The 16,412-nt window shown below is 32.6% G+C and overlaps 1 protein-coding gene across 1 annotated transcript; it reads left to right on the top strand.

The window, feature by feature from the left end:
- The first annotated feature begins 102 nt into the window (after positions 1–102).
- LOC132750759 (uncharacterized) lies at positions 103–6,231 on the top strand. Its single transcript, XM_060740794.1, has 4 exons — positions 103–152; positions 3,614–4,873; positions 5,432–5,647; positions 6,122–6,231. Exons 2-4 carry the CDS (start codon positions 3,652–3,654, stop codon positions 6,229–6,231), a joined length of 1,548 nt encoding a protein of 515 aa, XP_060596777.1. The 5' UTR covers positions 103–152; positions 3,614–3,651.
- The last annotated feature ends 10,181 nt before the right edge of the window (positions 6,232–16,412 follow it).

The following is a 16,412-nucleotide window of genomic DNA, read 5'->3' as shown; positions in this document are numbered from 1 at the left end:
TTTCTATGATTTTTAATTTCTTTAAAAAAAATTTAATTTATATACAAATTAAATTTTTTTTTTAAGAAATTAAAAATCATAGAAAGTTGTGGAACCGAGTGCCTATGGTATTTTGTATGTTGACATTTTGGTACAGTTGGATTGAAACAGTGGTACAGTTGGATTGAAACAGAGAAATATGCCATTTTCAACAATTCATATTTTCAATCTTAATCGCAATATTCTTATAGGCCTAGCTATTATGTCAGTTTTATAAAATTGTTTTGGTAGACAGACGTTTCACTATTGAGACGTTTCACACCAAGACGGTTCACACCAAGACGTTTCACTCCCAAAAGGGAGTGAAACGTCTTGAAGACGTTTCACTCCTATTTATACCAAAATTATTTTGATACGTATGATATACTAACATAGACCTAAAATATTGAATTGAATTGAACTAAAATAGACCTTAAATTTATTAAATTAAAAAGGAGGATTTCACTTTTTTGTCAATGACTTAAAACTCAGTTCTTTCATTTCAGTTATCTTATTTTCTTTATTGTTTTGAAATAAAGTGTTTTTCTATTCTTTGATCCAAATGTGCAATTATCAGTGATTATCATATTATTTCATTTAAAGACAAGAATTCACTTTTTTGTTTTTAATTTTAAACATGGGATCAAAATCAAAAATTGTTAAAATATTTTATGCTAGTATAGTGCATTTGCGATATATGTCAAAAAATTTAATGGCCATTGAAATCAGAAACATCTTTAAATAAAATTAGAAGCATTAGGACTTTTTCAATATTTGTCATGTATAATCATTTTTTGTGACTAAAATCCATTATTATATAAACAAAAGTTATGGAGAAGTTTCTGTGTTTAAATTGGCTGTTGTCAAAAAATATTTTAATGGTCTAATAAACATCTGATTAGTAAACTGTTGATGCATAATTGCAGTGTTTATACAACTGATTTAATAGTGTGTCAAACTGTTAGTTGATTTTCTCAGTGTTTATACAACTAATTAGGCGATGAGATAACACCACAATTACTTAAGTTTGTTTAATGGGTTTAATAAATTGATGAAGAAAATAATTTTAAAAAATAATTTATTTTATAGTTTTTATACACATGTTTTGCATTTTATTGTTTAAGACAATAAAAAATAATAATTACATAGTCAATATATTTAATATATCAATATTTTTTATTATTTGAGTGATATTTATTACTTTACTGGTAATGATTTCAATATATTTAAACTGATACTTATAATATAGATGTTTTTGTTGTTCTTTCTATGTTATTCTATTTTTTTTAATTTACTATAAATAGAATTTTCTATATTCACTATTTTCTATAGTGATATTTCAGAAATGTGTCTTTCATTTACACCTCTTATCACTCAACCCATAGTTAAATGATACCATTGAAATCAACAAAATGAAACATTAAATTGAATTTCCTTTTTACACTGTTTTAATATTAATGAAATTAAAATTTGTTAACTTTCCTAGTAAACATCTCTAAAAATTGGGAGTGAAACGTCCATATAATTGACAAAATGGGAGTGAAACGTCTAGGTGTGAACCGTCTTGGGAGTGAAACGTCTCAATAGTGAAACGTCTTGGGAGTGAAACGTCTGACATTCAATTGTTTTCAGCACGAGGAATATTTAAAACGATTCGCCCTACAGTTGATTCGTCCCGAAACAATTCCCCCCCACTTTAGTTAAGTGACGATTCGCTTCGTTTATGTAAGAAAATTGAAGATTTGTACTATTGCAAATGATCGATTTCGTAATGAAAATGTGATATAAGTATCGCTTATCCTAGTTGTGCCACTGTTAACTATTTAAATGTGAAGGTTACACAAGGGTTTGCCTAAAGAAAGTGGCTAGCAAGGACACACTGTATTGGCTAGACGTACGGCATTTTCAAAGACGAAAATGCATATGTTATTTAATTAATTTAAGCGAGGATTTTAACCAAGAAACAGCAATTGTCTTTGTTCATGTATGTTTACTTTTTACTGAGATTAATCGCCTTGTTGGCTACAGTAAAAAAGTACGAATATCGATGTTTGTCATCTTAAGACGTACGTTGAGAAAAAATAGCGTTTGGTCGCAGTTAAATAACATCAATTGAAATAGTTTACAAAATTTTGATGATAATCCTTTTTTGTTTCATTAAGTTTAATTTTCGACACCTTTAAAATGAAACAAAAAAACGAAAATTATTGTTGTTGGGCTCTTATAATTGCGTCAATTACCGATGGTAATTCTATACAGTATAGAAGTTTGTCCATCACTAAGGAAAGTTTGTATGTTCGCTGAAACGCATTTTAAAATTCTATTGTCAGTCCCTGGGTAGGCTTTAATTAAGGCTAATTAATTGATTGTGCTTTTATGTTCGATATTTATCTACTGTACAATTATTTTTGCTTTTCACCATTTTTTTTCAATGTTCTTTTTATTTATTCCACTCCGATCATTATTTATTTGATCCATGTGCTTAATTAACAAAAATTCATCTTTCATACAAATAAAACAACAAATCAAATGAATCATGAGGCACAAAATAACATATGCATGTTTGACTTCCAACTGCCGTACTGCTAGACAATACAGTGAGTCCTGGCTATTCGTACGTGACTTCTGATTTCTGATATTCCTGCGTTTTTCGTGACAGACAGTAATTTCTGTTGTTTTTTTTTACATTTTTGCAAACGATTGCGTACGATTCACATCAAGTACTGAAGTAGAAATTTTTTCCCGCCTCTCCCGCCCTGTGCTTATTGATCATTTTGTGTTATTTTTTGTTTTGTTCAATTAACATTTTTGTTGTTACCTGTTTTTCTGTGTGTTTGTCACCTGCAGGTTTTTGTATAGCTTAATTTGTGTCTATTGACTATAGACTATAGATATTTTGACACAGGTTCATCTATATTAGTTCTCAGGGAAGGGCCCACGATAATGTTGTAAAAACTTTTGGCCTAACCCTTTTGTATATTGTGTAATTTTGTTAATGTAAATGAATTGATGTATATTTATATATGCAATAAAATATTATTAAACTATATTAGTTCTAAATTTTTGTATTGAACTTGATTGATCTTTATTTTGTCTTGTTACAGTGACAAACTTATATCTCTTCATAATACTAGTAAAAAGTTTATATCATCCAGTTTGCTTCATTTCTGCTTTGAGATAATTCACATGATCTGGGCAAGTTACATAACTATGGCTTTGAATAAAGGTCATCTCTGGTCAAAAACTAGGTCACAGTTGCTAAAAATAGAAAAATCTTGTTAACATTGTAGTAGATGCAGTTTTGATCCAAATATTCTGGATTAACAAGATTTTTCTAATCTTAGCTGCTGGACCCACATTCAATCTTGACCTGGAAATCATCAAAACAACTTTTCTGACCAATTTTCAGGATATTTGGACTAAAACAGTAGCCCCTAGCACCGTGGTAAACAGTAGATAATCCTGTCTGATATGAAAGAAAGAACTAAGGTGGCTAAATTATATACAATGTAATTTAAAAGTTTGATAAATTGATAGTTGTTAAATAGAACAAACTAATAATGACTAATATTTCTTTGTTTTGATCATAATATAGGGAATCACAGAACAGAACAGAAGCTGATAATCCTAGAGATGTACAAAATGTGTTCATGTTGTGTGACCAGTGTCCTGGTGGTTGTCGTGGGAGTTGTTGTATCGTTGTTGCTTAGAGTTGACTGGTATACTAAATGCATCGAATACATGCAATGTCAGATGACCTGTTTAGAACGGGATGTTGATACGCTACGAGCTGATATCTGGGACTGGAAGTTTCTAAGGCACCAAATATGCAGTCACCTTACAGATGCCAAGAACTGCGGTCAGCCTTACTCCATAACTGTAGACAGTGTGGACAAAAAATGTACTTTGTCGTTACAACTAAATAAAATATATAATACTGTCAAAGATTTTGAAATTGTTTATGGTGAATCTGAAAAGTTTAAAAATGCTACAAAGGAATATCTCTTTATAGAAATGGATATACGTGTGGATTACCAGTATATCTCAAAAAAGTTTTTAAAGAACAAATATTTAAACTTTAACTTTGAACATAGACATACTAGATTCTCATATTATGACTTGCTTGATTGCAATAGTGAGTCTCATCATTTCTATACAAAAGTAAACATTTATTCAAAGTCTTTATTACAAGAGAAATATTTGTTAAGTTTTTTAACTTTATGCTTCATAGAAATGAACTATAATAATAAAACAAGTGTAGAAGACATGTACTGGATTGTTAACGTCACAGACCTAACAGGAGTGGTTAGTGTTGGTACAGATATTTTTGTTCAGGAAAATGTTATACTGACGAAAGGAAGTAAAATATACGCCTGGTTGTCAACACTTGCCTTAGTGTGGTTTTTTTTTGTCATTTTGTATCTTGTTCAAAAAATGCTTATTGCTTTACATGGATTTTCTGAGACATTTACAAACTGTAGATTAAATGGTGAGGATGGGAGAACACTTGAACTGACAAGGCCAGATATGATATCTGTTGATAGTGGGGATTTGAATATATTTACTTCATATTCCTTCTCAGTCTTGTTTCGGTCAGATAGTTTTAACAAAGCATTAATTTTCACTACCTTATTTGTTGTTTGGTTTTTCTCAATATTAGCATATTTTGATGTAAAACCAGAGTTCAATTTTGTCAGCAAAAGTATTTTGTTATGTGTATTGGTCATTTGCAGTGTGTCATTTTTAATTCTCTTTCCATTTGCTGTAATTTTTATTATCAATTTTGCACTGATTATAATTGCTCCTGAATTGATGATACATGGCTTTGTACACCATTGGTTGATGACAATCTCAGGTTTTAGATTTGGAGATGCATTTGTCAACATTTATATTATCTTTGTATTAATAGTAATATGTTTTGCTTTTATTTATATGTTCTATTATAAGGATTGGATGAAAGATTTACTGATCAGAAGAGATCTTGTTCACACTCTTCTTTGGCTAACATGGCCAGTTCAGTTAATGGTGTTTTTGACAAAGAAATATTTTCCTGCATCTACATTAAATTGTGTATGGATAATCATTTTTTCAGTGTTGTGTATTATTGTGTATTGTGGTTTATTTGATATACCAATTCCTGAAGATGAACACTTGTTGTATAAGACCTCATCTGTAAAAAGAGCAAAAAAACTCCTAACAGTAGCTTTCTGGCTGTTCTTTCCAATTTACTTTGCTCTGATAACTTTTTGTAGATCTTACAAAAAAAAAATTTCCCTTGCAATAGAAGCAGTATTTACAGCACTTTTTGTAGCCTCCTTGATGAAAGTTCTCCTGCCTTGGCTTTATCCGTCACTTAAACTAATGGATTCAAAACAGAATGATCTACATATAATGCTTGCTTTACATTTTGTAGCATATCTTCTTAAGATATGTAGAGACTGTTACACAACATATGATAAATTTCTGAAAGATGTCATATCACATGTCAGGGATAAGTACAATTGTGTAGAAAACAAGAAAGGATTTAAAGCAGATAGTGACTGCATTGCTCTTTTTTACAACCATTTAGACAAGGATGATGTAAGTGATTGTAAACATCTGAGATTAAGTCAAGGGAAGTTGGAGAATGGTAAGTTTAAAATAAGAGGCTTGATGCTGATATCTAAAGGGAGCAATATTTATGCCCCTTCAGATTTCTTCTTTGAAGTGATTAAGCTTTCAGGGGGCCCCTGACCTATTAAATCAGTGATTAGGCATGAGCTATTCACATTGTTATTTTTACGGCTTTTCCCAGCTTTGTTGATATATTGGCTGGTTAATGTTATGTACCTGGTTGAATTTGAAAAATATGACGCAGTGATGAAAGTTGTCATTGGTAATGCATTCATTTCCCAGTACAAGGAACTTTTCTTGCAACGAAAGGTTCAAACAGTTGATGTGAAAAGCAACGTAGTATTTCAAAAGCAAATACAGAAATTTTTGGAGAATTATGAAAGCTGGTTTTTTGTTTCAGAGCAATTATGAAATATTTTAGGAAAGTTGTTAACCAGTCTTGCCAACAGGTATTATTGCTGTTGGAATGATGTGTTGTTGTTCACTGTAGTTTTCAAGTTTTCAAGAATATTGTTACTTGAATTAAGATGCTACCATAACTCAGCTAATGGATGTCTGCCTCATATTAAAGGAATGCAAGTGAGTTTAGGGAACACTTAAGGTGCACATTGAAGTGCACATGTAGTGCATGCCAAGTGCACTTTGTGTAACCTTTAGTGTGAACTCAACTGTATGTTTGATTTCTGTGATGGATTTACTGAATTTTTGTTTTGTTTATGTATATTGCAACTGTCAATTGTTAATACAGCCTTTGATATACTGTATATAAAGAATAGAGGGCAGCTAACTGATGACCTAGGTCTATAGTCAACTGGTAAAAGTTTTAATACTACAATGTATTTAAAAGTTCTTGGCATGAAATTGTTATGCTTCCCAGTAATTCAAATCTATTTTTAAGTCTATGTTTGAAAATTGTTAAGACTTTCGTAGCAAAATTATGTACCAGCACTTTTACTGAAACCAGCTAGTTTCAACAATTGTTTAACAAATTGTAAATATGATTATGTACATGTTTATAACATTGTAATGTTGCTCATAAGCTTATTTCTAGTTTTGTTATTATTGTTATTACATTTTTTATGTTCATTTATTGTTTTGAAATGTTTACATTATTTAATCATTACTATGACTTGTACTCACCCAAGCATCAAGTGTTGGTATCAACATTGGTTATTGTTTGTGTGTTAATTGTTATTTCAAAAACTTCCTCAAGGGAATGGATTGAAACTTCATGCACATGTTTTTGAGCACACTATCCTATCAACAGCTCTTGTTCCTGTTACATTGTAACTACAGTATAAGTTAATATAGTGATTTCTTATTATGCTCCCCGAAAAATTTCGGGGGAGCATATAGTCGGCGCCTTGTCCGTCCGTCTGTCCGTCCGTTGTCTTGTCCAGAGCATAACTTGAAAAGCCTTGGAGATAATTTGTTTAAACTTCATACTGTGGTAGAGGGCATTGAGGGGGAGTGCAGTGTCAAAGAACCTTAACTCTATTTTGCCCGGTTTTTGAATTATCTCCCCTTATAGAAAAATCTTGTCCGGGACATAACTCTAAAACTATAAGAGATATCAACATGAAACTTTGTAGGTGAATAGATCTCAATGGGTAGATGTGCAGTGCATAAGAACAATAACTCTTTTTGTCCTCATTTTTGAATTATCTCCCCTTTTAGAAAAAATCTTGTCCAGGACATAGCTGTAAAACTATAAGAGATATCAACATGAAACTTTGTAGGTAGATATATCTCAATGGGTAGATGTGCAGTGCACAAGAATCATAACTCTGCCTTGCCTAATTCTGGAGATATTGCCCTTTGTTTATTTTTAGCTCACCTGTCACAAAGTGACAGGGTGAGCTTTTGTGATCGCTTTTCGTCCGTCCGTCCGTCCGTCGTCCGTCCGTAAACTTTTACTTTAAATGACATCTCCTCATAAACCACTAAGCCAATTTCATCCAAACTTCACAGGAATGTTCCGTTGGTGGTCACCTTTAAAAATTGTTCAAAGAATTTAATTCCATGCAGAACTCTGGTTGCCATGGCAACCGAAAGAAAAAACTTTAAATATCTTCTTTTAAAAATCCTAAGAGCTGGAGCTTAGATGTATGATATGTGGCATGAAACATGTTCTAGTGAGTGTCTACCAAGTTTGTTCAAATAAAAGCCCTGGGGTCAAAATTGGCCCCGCCCCAGGGGGTCTTTGATTTTCCCTATATGCATATAGTAAAAACTAAAAAAATCTTCTTTTAAAGAACTCAAAGAGCTTGAGCTAAGATATTTAGCATGAAACATGTTCTAATGGCTGTCTACCAAGTTTGTTCAAATAAAAGCTCTGGGGTCAAAATTGGCTCCCCCCGGGGGTCATTGATTTTCCTTATATGTGTATAGCAAAAACTTAAAATCTTCTTTGAAAAAACCCAAATAGCTAGAGTTTAGATATTAAGCATGAAACATCTTCTAATGAGTGTCTACCAAGTTTGTTCAAATAAAAGCCCTTGGGTCAAAATTGGCCCCGCCCGAGGGGTCTTTGATTTTCCCTATATGCATATAGTAAAAACTTAAAAAATCTACTTTTAAAGAACCCAAAGAGCTAGAGCTTAGATATTTAGCATGAAACATCTTCTAATGAGTGTCTATCAGTATTGTTCAAATAAAAGCCCTGGGGTCAAAATTGGCCCCGCCCCAGGGGGTCATTGATTTTCCCTATATGCATATAGTAAAAACTAAAAAAATCTTCTTTTAAAGAACTCAAAGAGCTAGAGCTAAGATATTTAGCATGAAGCATCTTCTAGTGAGTGTCCACAAAGTTTGTTCAAATAAAAGCCCCGGAGTCAAAATTGGCCCCGCCCCGGGTGTTATTGATTTTTCTTATATTTATATAGCAAAAACTTAAAAAATCTTCTTTGAATAAACCCAAATAGCTAGAGTTTAGATAATTAGCATGAAACATCTTCTAGTAATTGTCTACAAAGTTTATTCAAATAAAAGCCCTGGGGTCAAAATTGGCCCCGCCACAGGGGTGTCATTGGTTTTATCTATATGGGTATAGTAAAACTTAAAAAATCTTCTTTGAAAAAAAACCCAATGAGCTAGAGCTTAGATGTTTAGCATGAAACATCTTCTTATGGGGGTCTACCAAGTTTGTTCAAATAAAAGCCCTTTGGTTAAAATTGGCCCCTGCGGGGGGGGGGGGGGGGGGGGGGTGTAGGGGGGCAGAAGGAGGGTGGGGGTTGATAGTAGTTTTTCTCTTTTTCATTATAAATGTTTGTGTAGTAAAAAAAAAAAAATCTTAACATCGTGAAACGTCTTCTAATGGGTGTTCTTCCAAGTTTGTTCAAATAAAAGCCCTGGGGTTTTAAACTGGCCCCCGCTCCGGGGGCCTTTATACAGGTGAGCGACCTCAGGGCCATCATGGCCCTCTTGTTACTTTTTGAAGTTGTCTGGGACATGACTCGGAAACCATAAGAGATATCAACAAGAAACTTTGTAGGTTGATAGATCACATTGATTAAAAGTGCAGTGCAAAGAACAGTAACTCTGCCTTGCCTAATTTTGGAATAATTGCACTTTGAACTTTTTCCAGGGACATAACTCCTAAACTACAATAGGTGTACTTTCCTGTGTCCAAAACCTATTCGGGGAGCATCACCCGGCTCAAACCGGGCTCTTGTTTGTCAAATGACCCATTTAAAATCATTTTAAATTGTTGTTAGCTCTTTGAGCGAAATAAATTAACCTATTCATACACAAAGTCATCACATGTCAAAAGGCCTACATATTAAATTTGTGAAGCTAAATCAGTTGCTTTCTTTGATAGGAATAAAATTATTTTTTAAAAAAATGCACTTTCATGAAAATAAACAATATAAGCTTTGCAAATGTACAATGAAAACTGTTGTTACAAAATTTATGTGCAGTATTATTATAAATTGATGTGATATTTCCTAGTATATTAAATGATGATATGTTATATTCAGGGACATGTCTCTACATGGTCTATCACAATTAAGTTATAATATGAATTGTTCTTAAAGTGACTCCACTGGAAATATTTTTCCAGATTTGTGTACCATTTGATGTAAGTCAGGATCTATAAATTGTGTGCACATTTTCAGGTCATTCTCTCACCCTGTTTTACAGAATAAAGATTTTTATTGTGTAAAATGATGCAATAATTTAAAAGCGTTGCAATGCTTTTCTGGCTCAAAATGGACAAACAATTGCACAAAAAATTGATTTTTGATTTAATTCTGACTATTTACAATAGATTTTTTTACACCATTTTTTTGTATACAGCCTTTATTTCTTTTGCCAATGTCTCTTATCTAAAAGGAACATACCTAAGGGGGTCCTTTAAGTTTGGATGGAGTTTGGGGTAACTGGGTTCAAGGTCAAAGTCTTTCATTAAACTTTTACATTTTGTATTTGGATAATTGAAAAATTTTCAACGTCATCAAATGGCAGTGACATGCCAACTTACATTTTTTAAGATAACAAAATGTGATCATAACTCTGTCAATTATATTTCTGTGTTAACATTTTTTTGGCAATTTTTCTGTCAATTACTGAGTGAATGAGTAAACCTGCTTTGAAAATTAGTTACTAATAAAAATATTGTCCAGGAGCATTTGTGTTTACCAGAAACACATTCTTGTTTATAACAGATATACATTAATTTTGTACTGTCTCAATTAAGTAAATATTAGGAAATATGAAATGTAGATTGTATGACTGTATAATAGCAAATGTAAACTGTAGATTGATTGTGTGACATGTATAATAGCAAATGTAAACTTTAGATCGATTGCGTGACTGTATAATAGCAAATGTAAAGTTTAGATCGATTGTGTGACTTTATAATAGCAAATGATAGCAAATGTAAACTTTAGATTGATTGTGTGACTGTATAATAGCAAATGTAAACTTTAGATTGATTGTGTGACTTTATAATAGCAAATGTAAACTTTAGATTGATTGTGTGACTGTATAATAGCAAATGTAAAAGTTTTAGATTGATTGTGTGACTTTATAATAGCAAATGTAAAACTTTATATTGATTGTGTGACTGTATAATAGCAAAAAATGTAAAGTTTAGATTGATTGTGTGACTGTATAAATAGCAAATGTAAACTTTAGATCGATTGCGTGACTGTATAATAGCAAATGTAAACTTTATATTGATTGTGTGACTGTATAATAGCAAATGTAAAGTTTAGATTGATTGTGTGACTTTATAATAGCAAATGTAAACTTTAGATCGATTGCGTGACTGTATAATAGCAAATGTAAACTTTAGATCGATTGTGGTGACTGTATAATAGCAAAATGTAAACTTTTTAGATCGATTGCGTGACTGTATAATAGCAAATGTAAACTTTATATTGATTGTGTGACTGTATAATAGCAAATGTAAAGTTTAGATTGATTGTGTGACTTTAATAATTCAGCAAATGTAAACTTTAGATCGATTGCGTGACTGTAAATAGCAAATGTAAACTTTAGATCGATTGTGTGACTGTATAATAGCAAATGTAAAGTTTAGATCGATTGTGTGACTTTATAATAGCAAATGTAAAATTTTATATTGATTGTTGTGACTGTATAATAGCAAATGTAAACTTTAGATCGATTGTGTGACTGTATAATAGCAAATGTAAACTTTAGATCGATTGTGTGACTGTATAATAGCAAATGTAAACTTTAGATCGATTGTGTGACTTTATAATAGCAAATGTAAACTTTATATTGATTGTGTGACTGTATAATAGCAAATGTAAAGTTTAGATTGATTGTGTGACTTTATAATAGCAAATGTAAACTTTAGATCGATTGCGTGACTGTATAATAGCAAATGTAAACTTTAGATCGATTGTGTGACTGTATAATAGCAAATGTAAAGTTTAGATTGATTGTGTGACTTTATATTAGCAAATGTAAACTTTATATTGATTGTGTGAATGTATAATAGCAAATGTAAACTGTAGATTGATAGTATGATATTTATAATAGCAAATGTAAACTTTATATTGATGGTATGACATATATAATAGCAAATGTTAACTGTAGATTGATTTTGTGACTGTATAATAGCCATACATGCCATAACATCCAGGACGTCTGGGATTGTTACAGAAATCAGCAGACCATCCCAGAAGTGTCCCAGAAAATAATAGTTCAGGATATAAAAATTTGGAACTTATTTGTAGCAAGAACAAGTCCAATTTTATTTACATTTGACACCACTGGAAATTTTTGAATTTGAAAGAGTTGTTTTTGAGTAAAGGACAGCCCTTTAAGATATTGAAATTTTAGAATACCAAAAACTTTTGCACCTGACAATCACTTGTCTGTAGGATCAGTTCATTTAGAAGGGCGAAATTAAATCTTGATTTTAGGTCATTAGTTGCGATTTTGTTTTGTAGAATTGTAACGAAATAATTTTACAAATACTTCAAATATTTGTATACTTGCAATTATTTTGGAAGTGTGTCGCGATTTTGTGCATTATTTTCAACATACAAACCTCGAGACAATTACTTAGAAATGTTTTAATTTGTTAAAAAATGGAACATTTAATTTCTGTTATATAAAACGCGGTGACTTTTCGGAGATATATTGTGGTGATTAAACAGTGAATGTCCTCTGTCTTGAAGCTTCCGTAGTGATGGTTCTGGCTTCCAAAACTTTATAAGCCGCTTTTTTAACATTTTTTTATTGTAACAGTATAAAGACAGGTACGCAGAAAACCTTACGCTACCACAGTGATAAAGCATAGTGCATGCTTTACTGTATCATAATATTTTCAAGTTGTAAATATCGGTTTACTAGGTTACATGCTGCTATGTTAATTTTAAAGTGTCCCAGAAATCAGTCTGGAAATTATGGCATGTATGATAATAGCAAATGTAAACTGTTTATTGATTGTGTGACTTTATAATAGCAAATGTAAACTGAATATTATCCCCCGCCGATGGAATCGGGAGGGGGATATAGTTTTGGCGTTGTCCTTCCGTCCGTCCGCACTCACAGGAGAGTAATTATGTGGCTAGAGGGACAATAGGTTCTCTTTGATGTCATTCATTCCGTAATGCTTTTATGTGGCTATTTTCTTTTGCGTGGCTAAAAAGAACAATAGAGAGAACAATAGAGTAGCCACATAATTACTGTCCTGTGAGAACTTCCGTCCGTCCGTCCATCCGTCCGTCCGAATTTCGTTTCCGGAGTAGTTCTCTGCAACTAATGGCTGGAATTCAACGAAACTTTATGGGAATGTTGATCAGCATGTGAAGTTGTGCACCTGGGTATTTTCGTCTGGATATTTTTAGTATTTTTAGAGTTATTGCCCTTGACTCAGTAAAATTTTGTCCGAATTTCGTTTCCGGAGTAGTTCTCTGCAACTAATGGCTGGAATTCAACGAAACTTTATGGGAATGTTGATCAGCATGTGAAGTTGTGCACCTGGGTATTTTCGTCTGGATATTTTTAGTATTTTTAGAGTTATTGCCCTTGACTTAGTAAAATTTTGTAATTTTCAACTTGTGTCGCATGTAACTCAAAAAGTATTTTACCTAGAGTCATGAAACTTTACAGGAATGTTGATCAGTATGTGTAGTTGTGCACCTGGGTATTTTCGTCTGGATATTTTTAGTATTTTTAGAGTTATTGCCCTGGACTTAGTAAAATTTTGTAATTTTCAACTTGTGTCGCATGTAACTCAAAAAGTATTTGACCTAGAGTCATGAAACTTTACAGGAATGTTGATCAGTATGTGTAGTTGTGCACCTGGGTATTTTCGTCAGGATATTTTTAGTATTTTTAGAGTTATTGCCCTTGACTCAGTAAAATTTTGTCCGAATTTCGTTTCCGGAGTAGTTCTCTGCAACTAATGGCTGGAATTCAACGAAACTTTATGGGAATGTTGATCAGCATGTGCAGTTGTGCACCTGGGTATTTTCGTCTGGATATTTTTAGTATTTTTAGAGTTATTGCCCTTGACTTAGTAAAATTTTGTAATTTTCAACTTGTGTCGCATGTAACTCAAAAAGTATTTTACCTAGAGTCATGAAACTTTACAGGAATGTTGATCAGTATGTGTAGATGTGCACCTGGGTATTTTCGTCTGGATATTTTTAGAGTTATTGCCCTTGACTTAGTAAAATTTTGTAATTTTCAATCACAATCATCAGTCACACGGTGCCAGAAAAGGAGTTTCAAAAATGCAAAATTAAAAAATCTTGTCTGACAGTACAAGGCCTAGAGCTTTGATATTTGGTATATGATATAACATAGAGGTCCTCTGCCAAAATTGTTCAAATTTTAGCCCTGGGGTCAAAATTGGCCCCACTCCAGGGGGTCATAGATTTTCCTTATATGTATATAGTGAAAACTTAAAAACTCTTCTTGTTTGAAGGTACAAGGCTTCAAGTTCAAAGAATTTTACAGTTTATGCCATGATTAATATATAAATAAAGCCTTATGTCTTCAGTTGTTGTGTTAATAATAACCAGTACTCGGCGGGGGATATAAATTCAACGAATTTGCTTGTTGATTGTGTGACTTTATAATAGCAAATGTAAACTGTATATTGATTGTGTGACTTTATAATAGCAAATGTATACTGTATATTGATTGTGTGAATTTGTAAACTGTACAATGTATATTGATTGTGTGACTTTAATAGCAAATGTATACTGTATATTGATTGTGGGATTTTATACAATGTAATAGCAAATGTAAACTGTATATTGATTGTGTGAATTTATAATAGCAAATGTATACATATACTGTATATTGATTGTGTGACTTTATAATAGCAAATGTAAACTGTGTATTGATTGTGTGACTTTATAATAGCAAATGTATACTGTATATTGATGGTGTGACTTTATAATAGCAAATGTAAACTGTATATTGATTGTGTGACTTTATAATAGCAAATGTATACTGTATATTGATGGTGTGACTTTATAATAGCAAATGTATACTGTATATTGATGGTGTGACTTTATAATAGCAAATGTAAACTGTATATTGATTGTGTGACTTTATAATAGCAAATGTATACTGTATATTGTATGAATTTGCAATAGCAAATGTTAAGTTTAGATTGTATGTATGAAAATAATTTATGTATGATAGTGAATGTAAAATATGAGAGTATAATTTGATAATTTCAATAAACTTTAACTGATCATTTGCATATCAGTTTTTATTGGTAATCTGTTGAGCTTACCTGATCACACAGTGATCTATTTAGTTTGCTTAACCCATTACTTCATGAGCATTTTGTGAAAAAGGGCTGTTTTCATTGAAAAGTCTCCCGTTACAAGTTCAAATTGCTATAATACTATAAAAACTGCTTCAACACTAATCAAACTTGGTACAAATGTTGACTGGACCATTGCCCTTGCAACAACATGCTCAGGCTTAGATTTTCTGTTACGATGGCAACGAGGGGACATCTCGAAATTGCCAAAAATCACTATTTTGCGTTGATTTTTTCCATCAAAATTGATTTCAAAGTGCTGCAACTTCTCAATGGATTGAGATAGAGTCAAATGCTTTTCAGCGTTGGTTACACGTTACCTTATGATCAATCTGGGGTCATTTATAGCCTCTCACAAGTCCAAAATTTTCTTGGCACATCCCCCTTCTGGCAATCCCCTGGTGTATCTTTTGGTTGGGGGGCCGCGCCGAAAAAGAGGTCACTTTTTTTAACAACATTTCCCAAACAAAAACAAGTGTTGGGGGCCTAAATAAGGCATTTTTTCACCATTTGAGACAACAAAATGGGGGGGGGGGGTGAAAAAGGCGTTAAAAGGCGTGTATATAACGTAATGGGTTAATGTTGTGTCTGTCATCGTGTATCATATCATATTATACTATCCTTTAACAACATCTTCTCCCAAAGTTAGATTTCTCAAACTTCCAAGGAAGTTATGGTAGATGGCTCTCTACAAAAATTAGATTTCCCAAACTTTCCAGGAGTGACAATTAAGTGGCCCTCTACAAAAATTAAATTTCCCAAACTTCCCTGGAGTGACATTTAGATGGCCCTCAACAAAAATTGAATTTCCCAAACATCCCTGGAGTGACATTTAGATGGCCCTCTACAAACAGTAGATTTCCCAAACTTCCCTGGAGTGACATTTAGATGGCCCTCAACAAAAATTGAATTTCCCAAACATCCCTGGAGTGACATTTAGATGGCCCTCAACAAAAATTGAATTTCCCAAACATCCCTGGAGTGACATTTAGATGGCCCTCTACAAACAGTAGATTTCCCAAACTTCCCTGGAGTGACATTTAGATGGCCCTCAACAAAAATTGAATTTCCCAAACATCCCTGGAGTGACATTTAGATGGCCCTCTAGGCCTCTACAAACAGTAGATTTCCCAAACTTCCCAGGAGTGACATTTAAATAGCCCTCTACAAAAATTGAATTTCCCAAACTATTTAGATGGTCCTCTACAAAAATTGAATTTTGCCTTGTACCAATGTTAAAAGATATACAGTTGATGTTTTGGTGTATGTGCTATACATGTATATGTGTTTGTGTGTATATAATTTTGTCAGAGTTGAAACTTCACTGGAGACCTTTATATTGAAAATTAGATGTGTCAGAGTTGAATCATATACCGTTAATGCACAGTGTGTTAAATGGAGTGCAGGTATAAGTTAAATGCACTCCAGTTACCGCACTTGTCTGTTGGGGATAAACATGGAGCATGCTTAAGCATGCTTAGTTACTGTTGAATGGCTTCATTGTGTCGCCTCT

Source organism: Ruditapes philippinarum, unplaced genomic scaffold (assembly GCF_026571515.1).
Source record: "Ruditapes philippinarum isolate M1 unplaced genomic scaffold, ASM2657151v2 ctg558_1_1_1_1, whole genome shotgun sequence".
Taxonomy (NCBI): Eukaryota; Metazoa; Mollusca; class Bivalvia; order Venerida; family Veneridae; genus Ruditapes; species Ruditapes philippinarum.
Note: the sequence above shows the minus strand (reverse complement) of the source record. Positions and strands in the feature narration are given on the sequence as shown.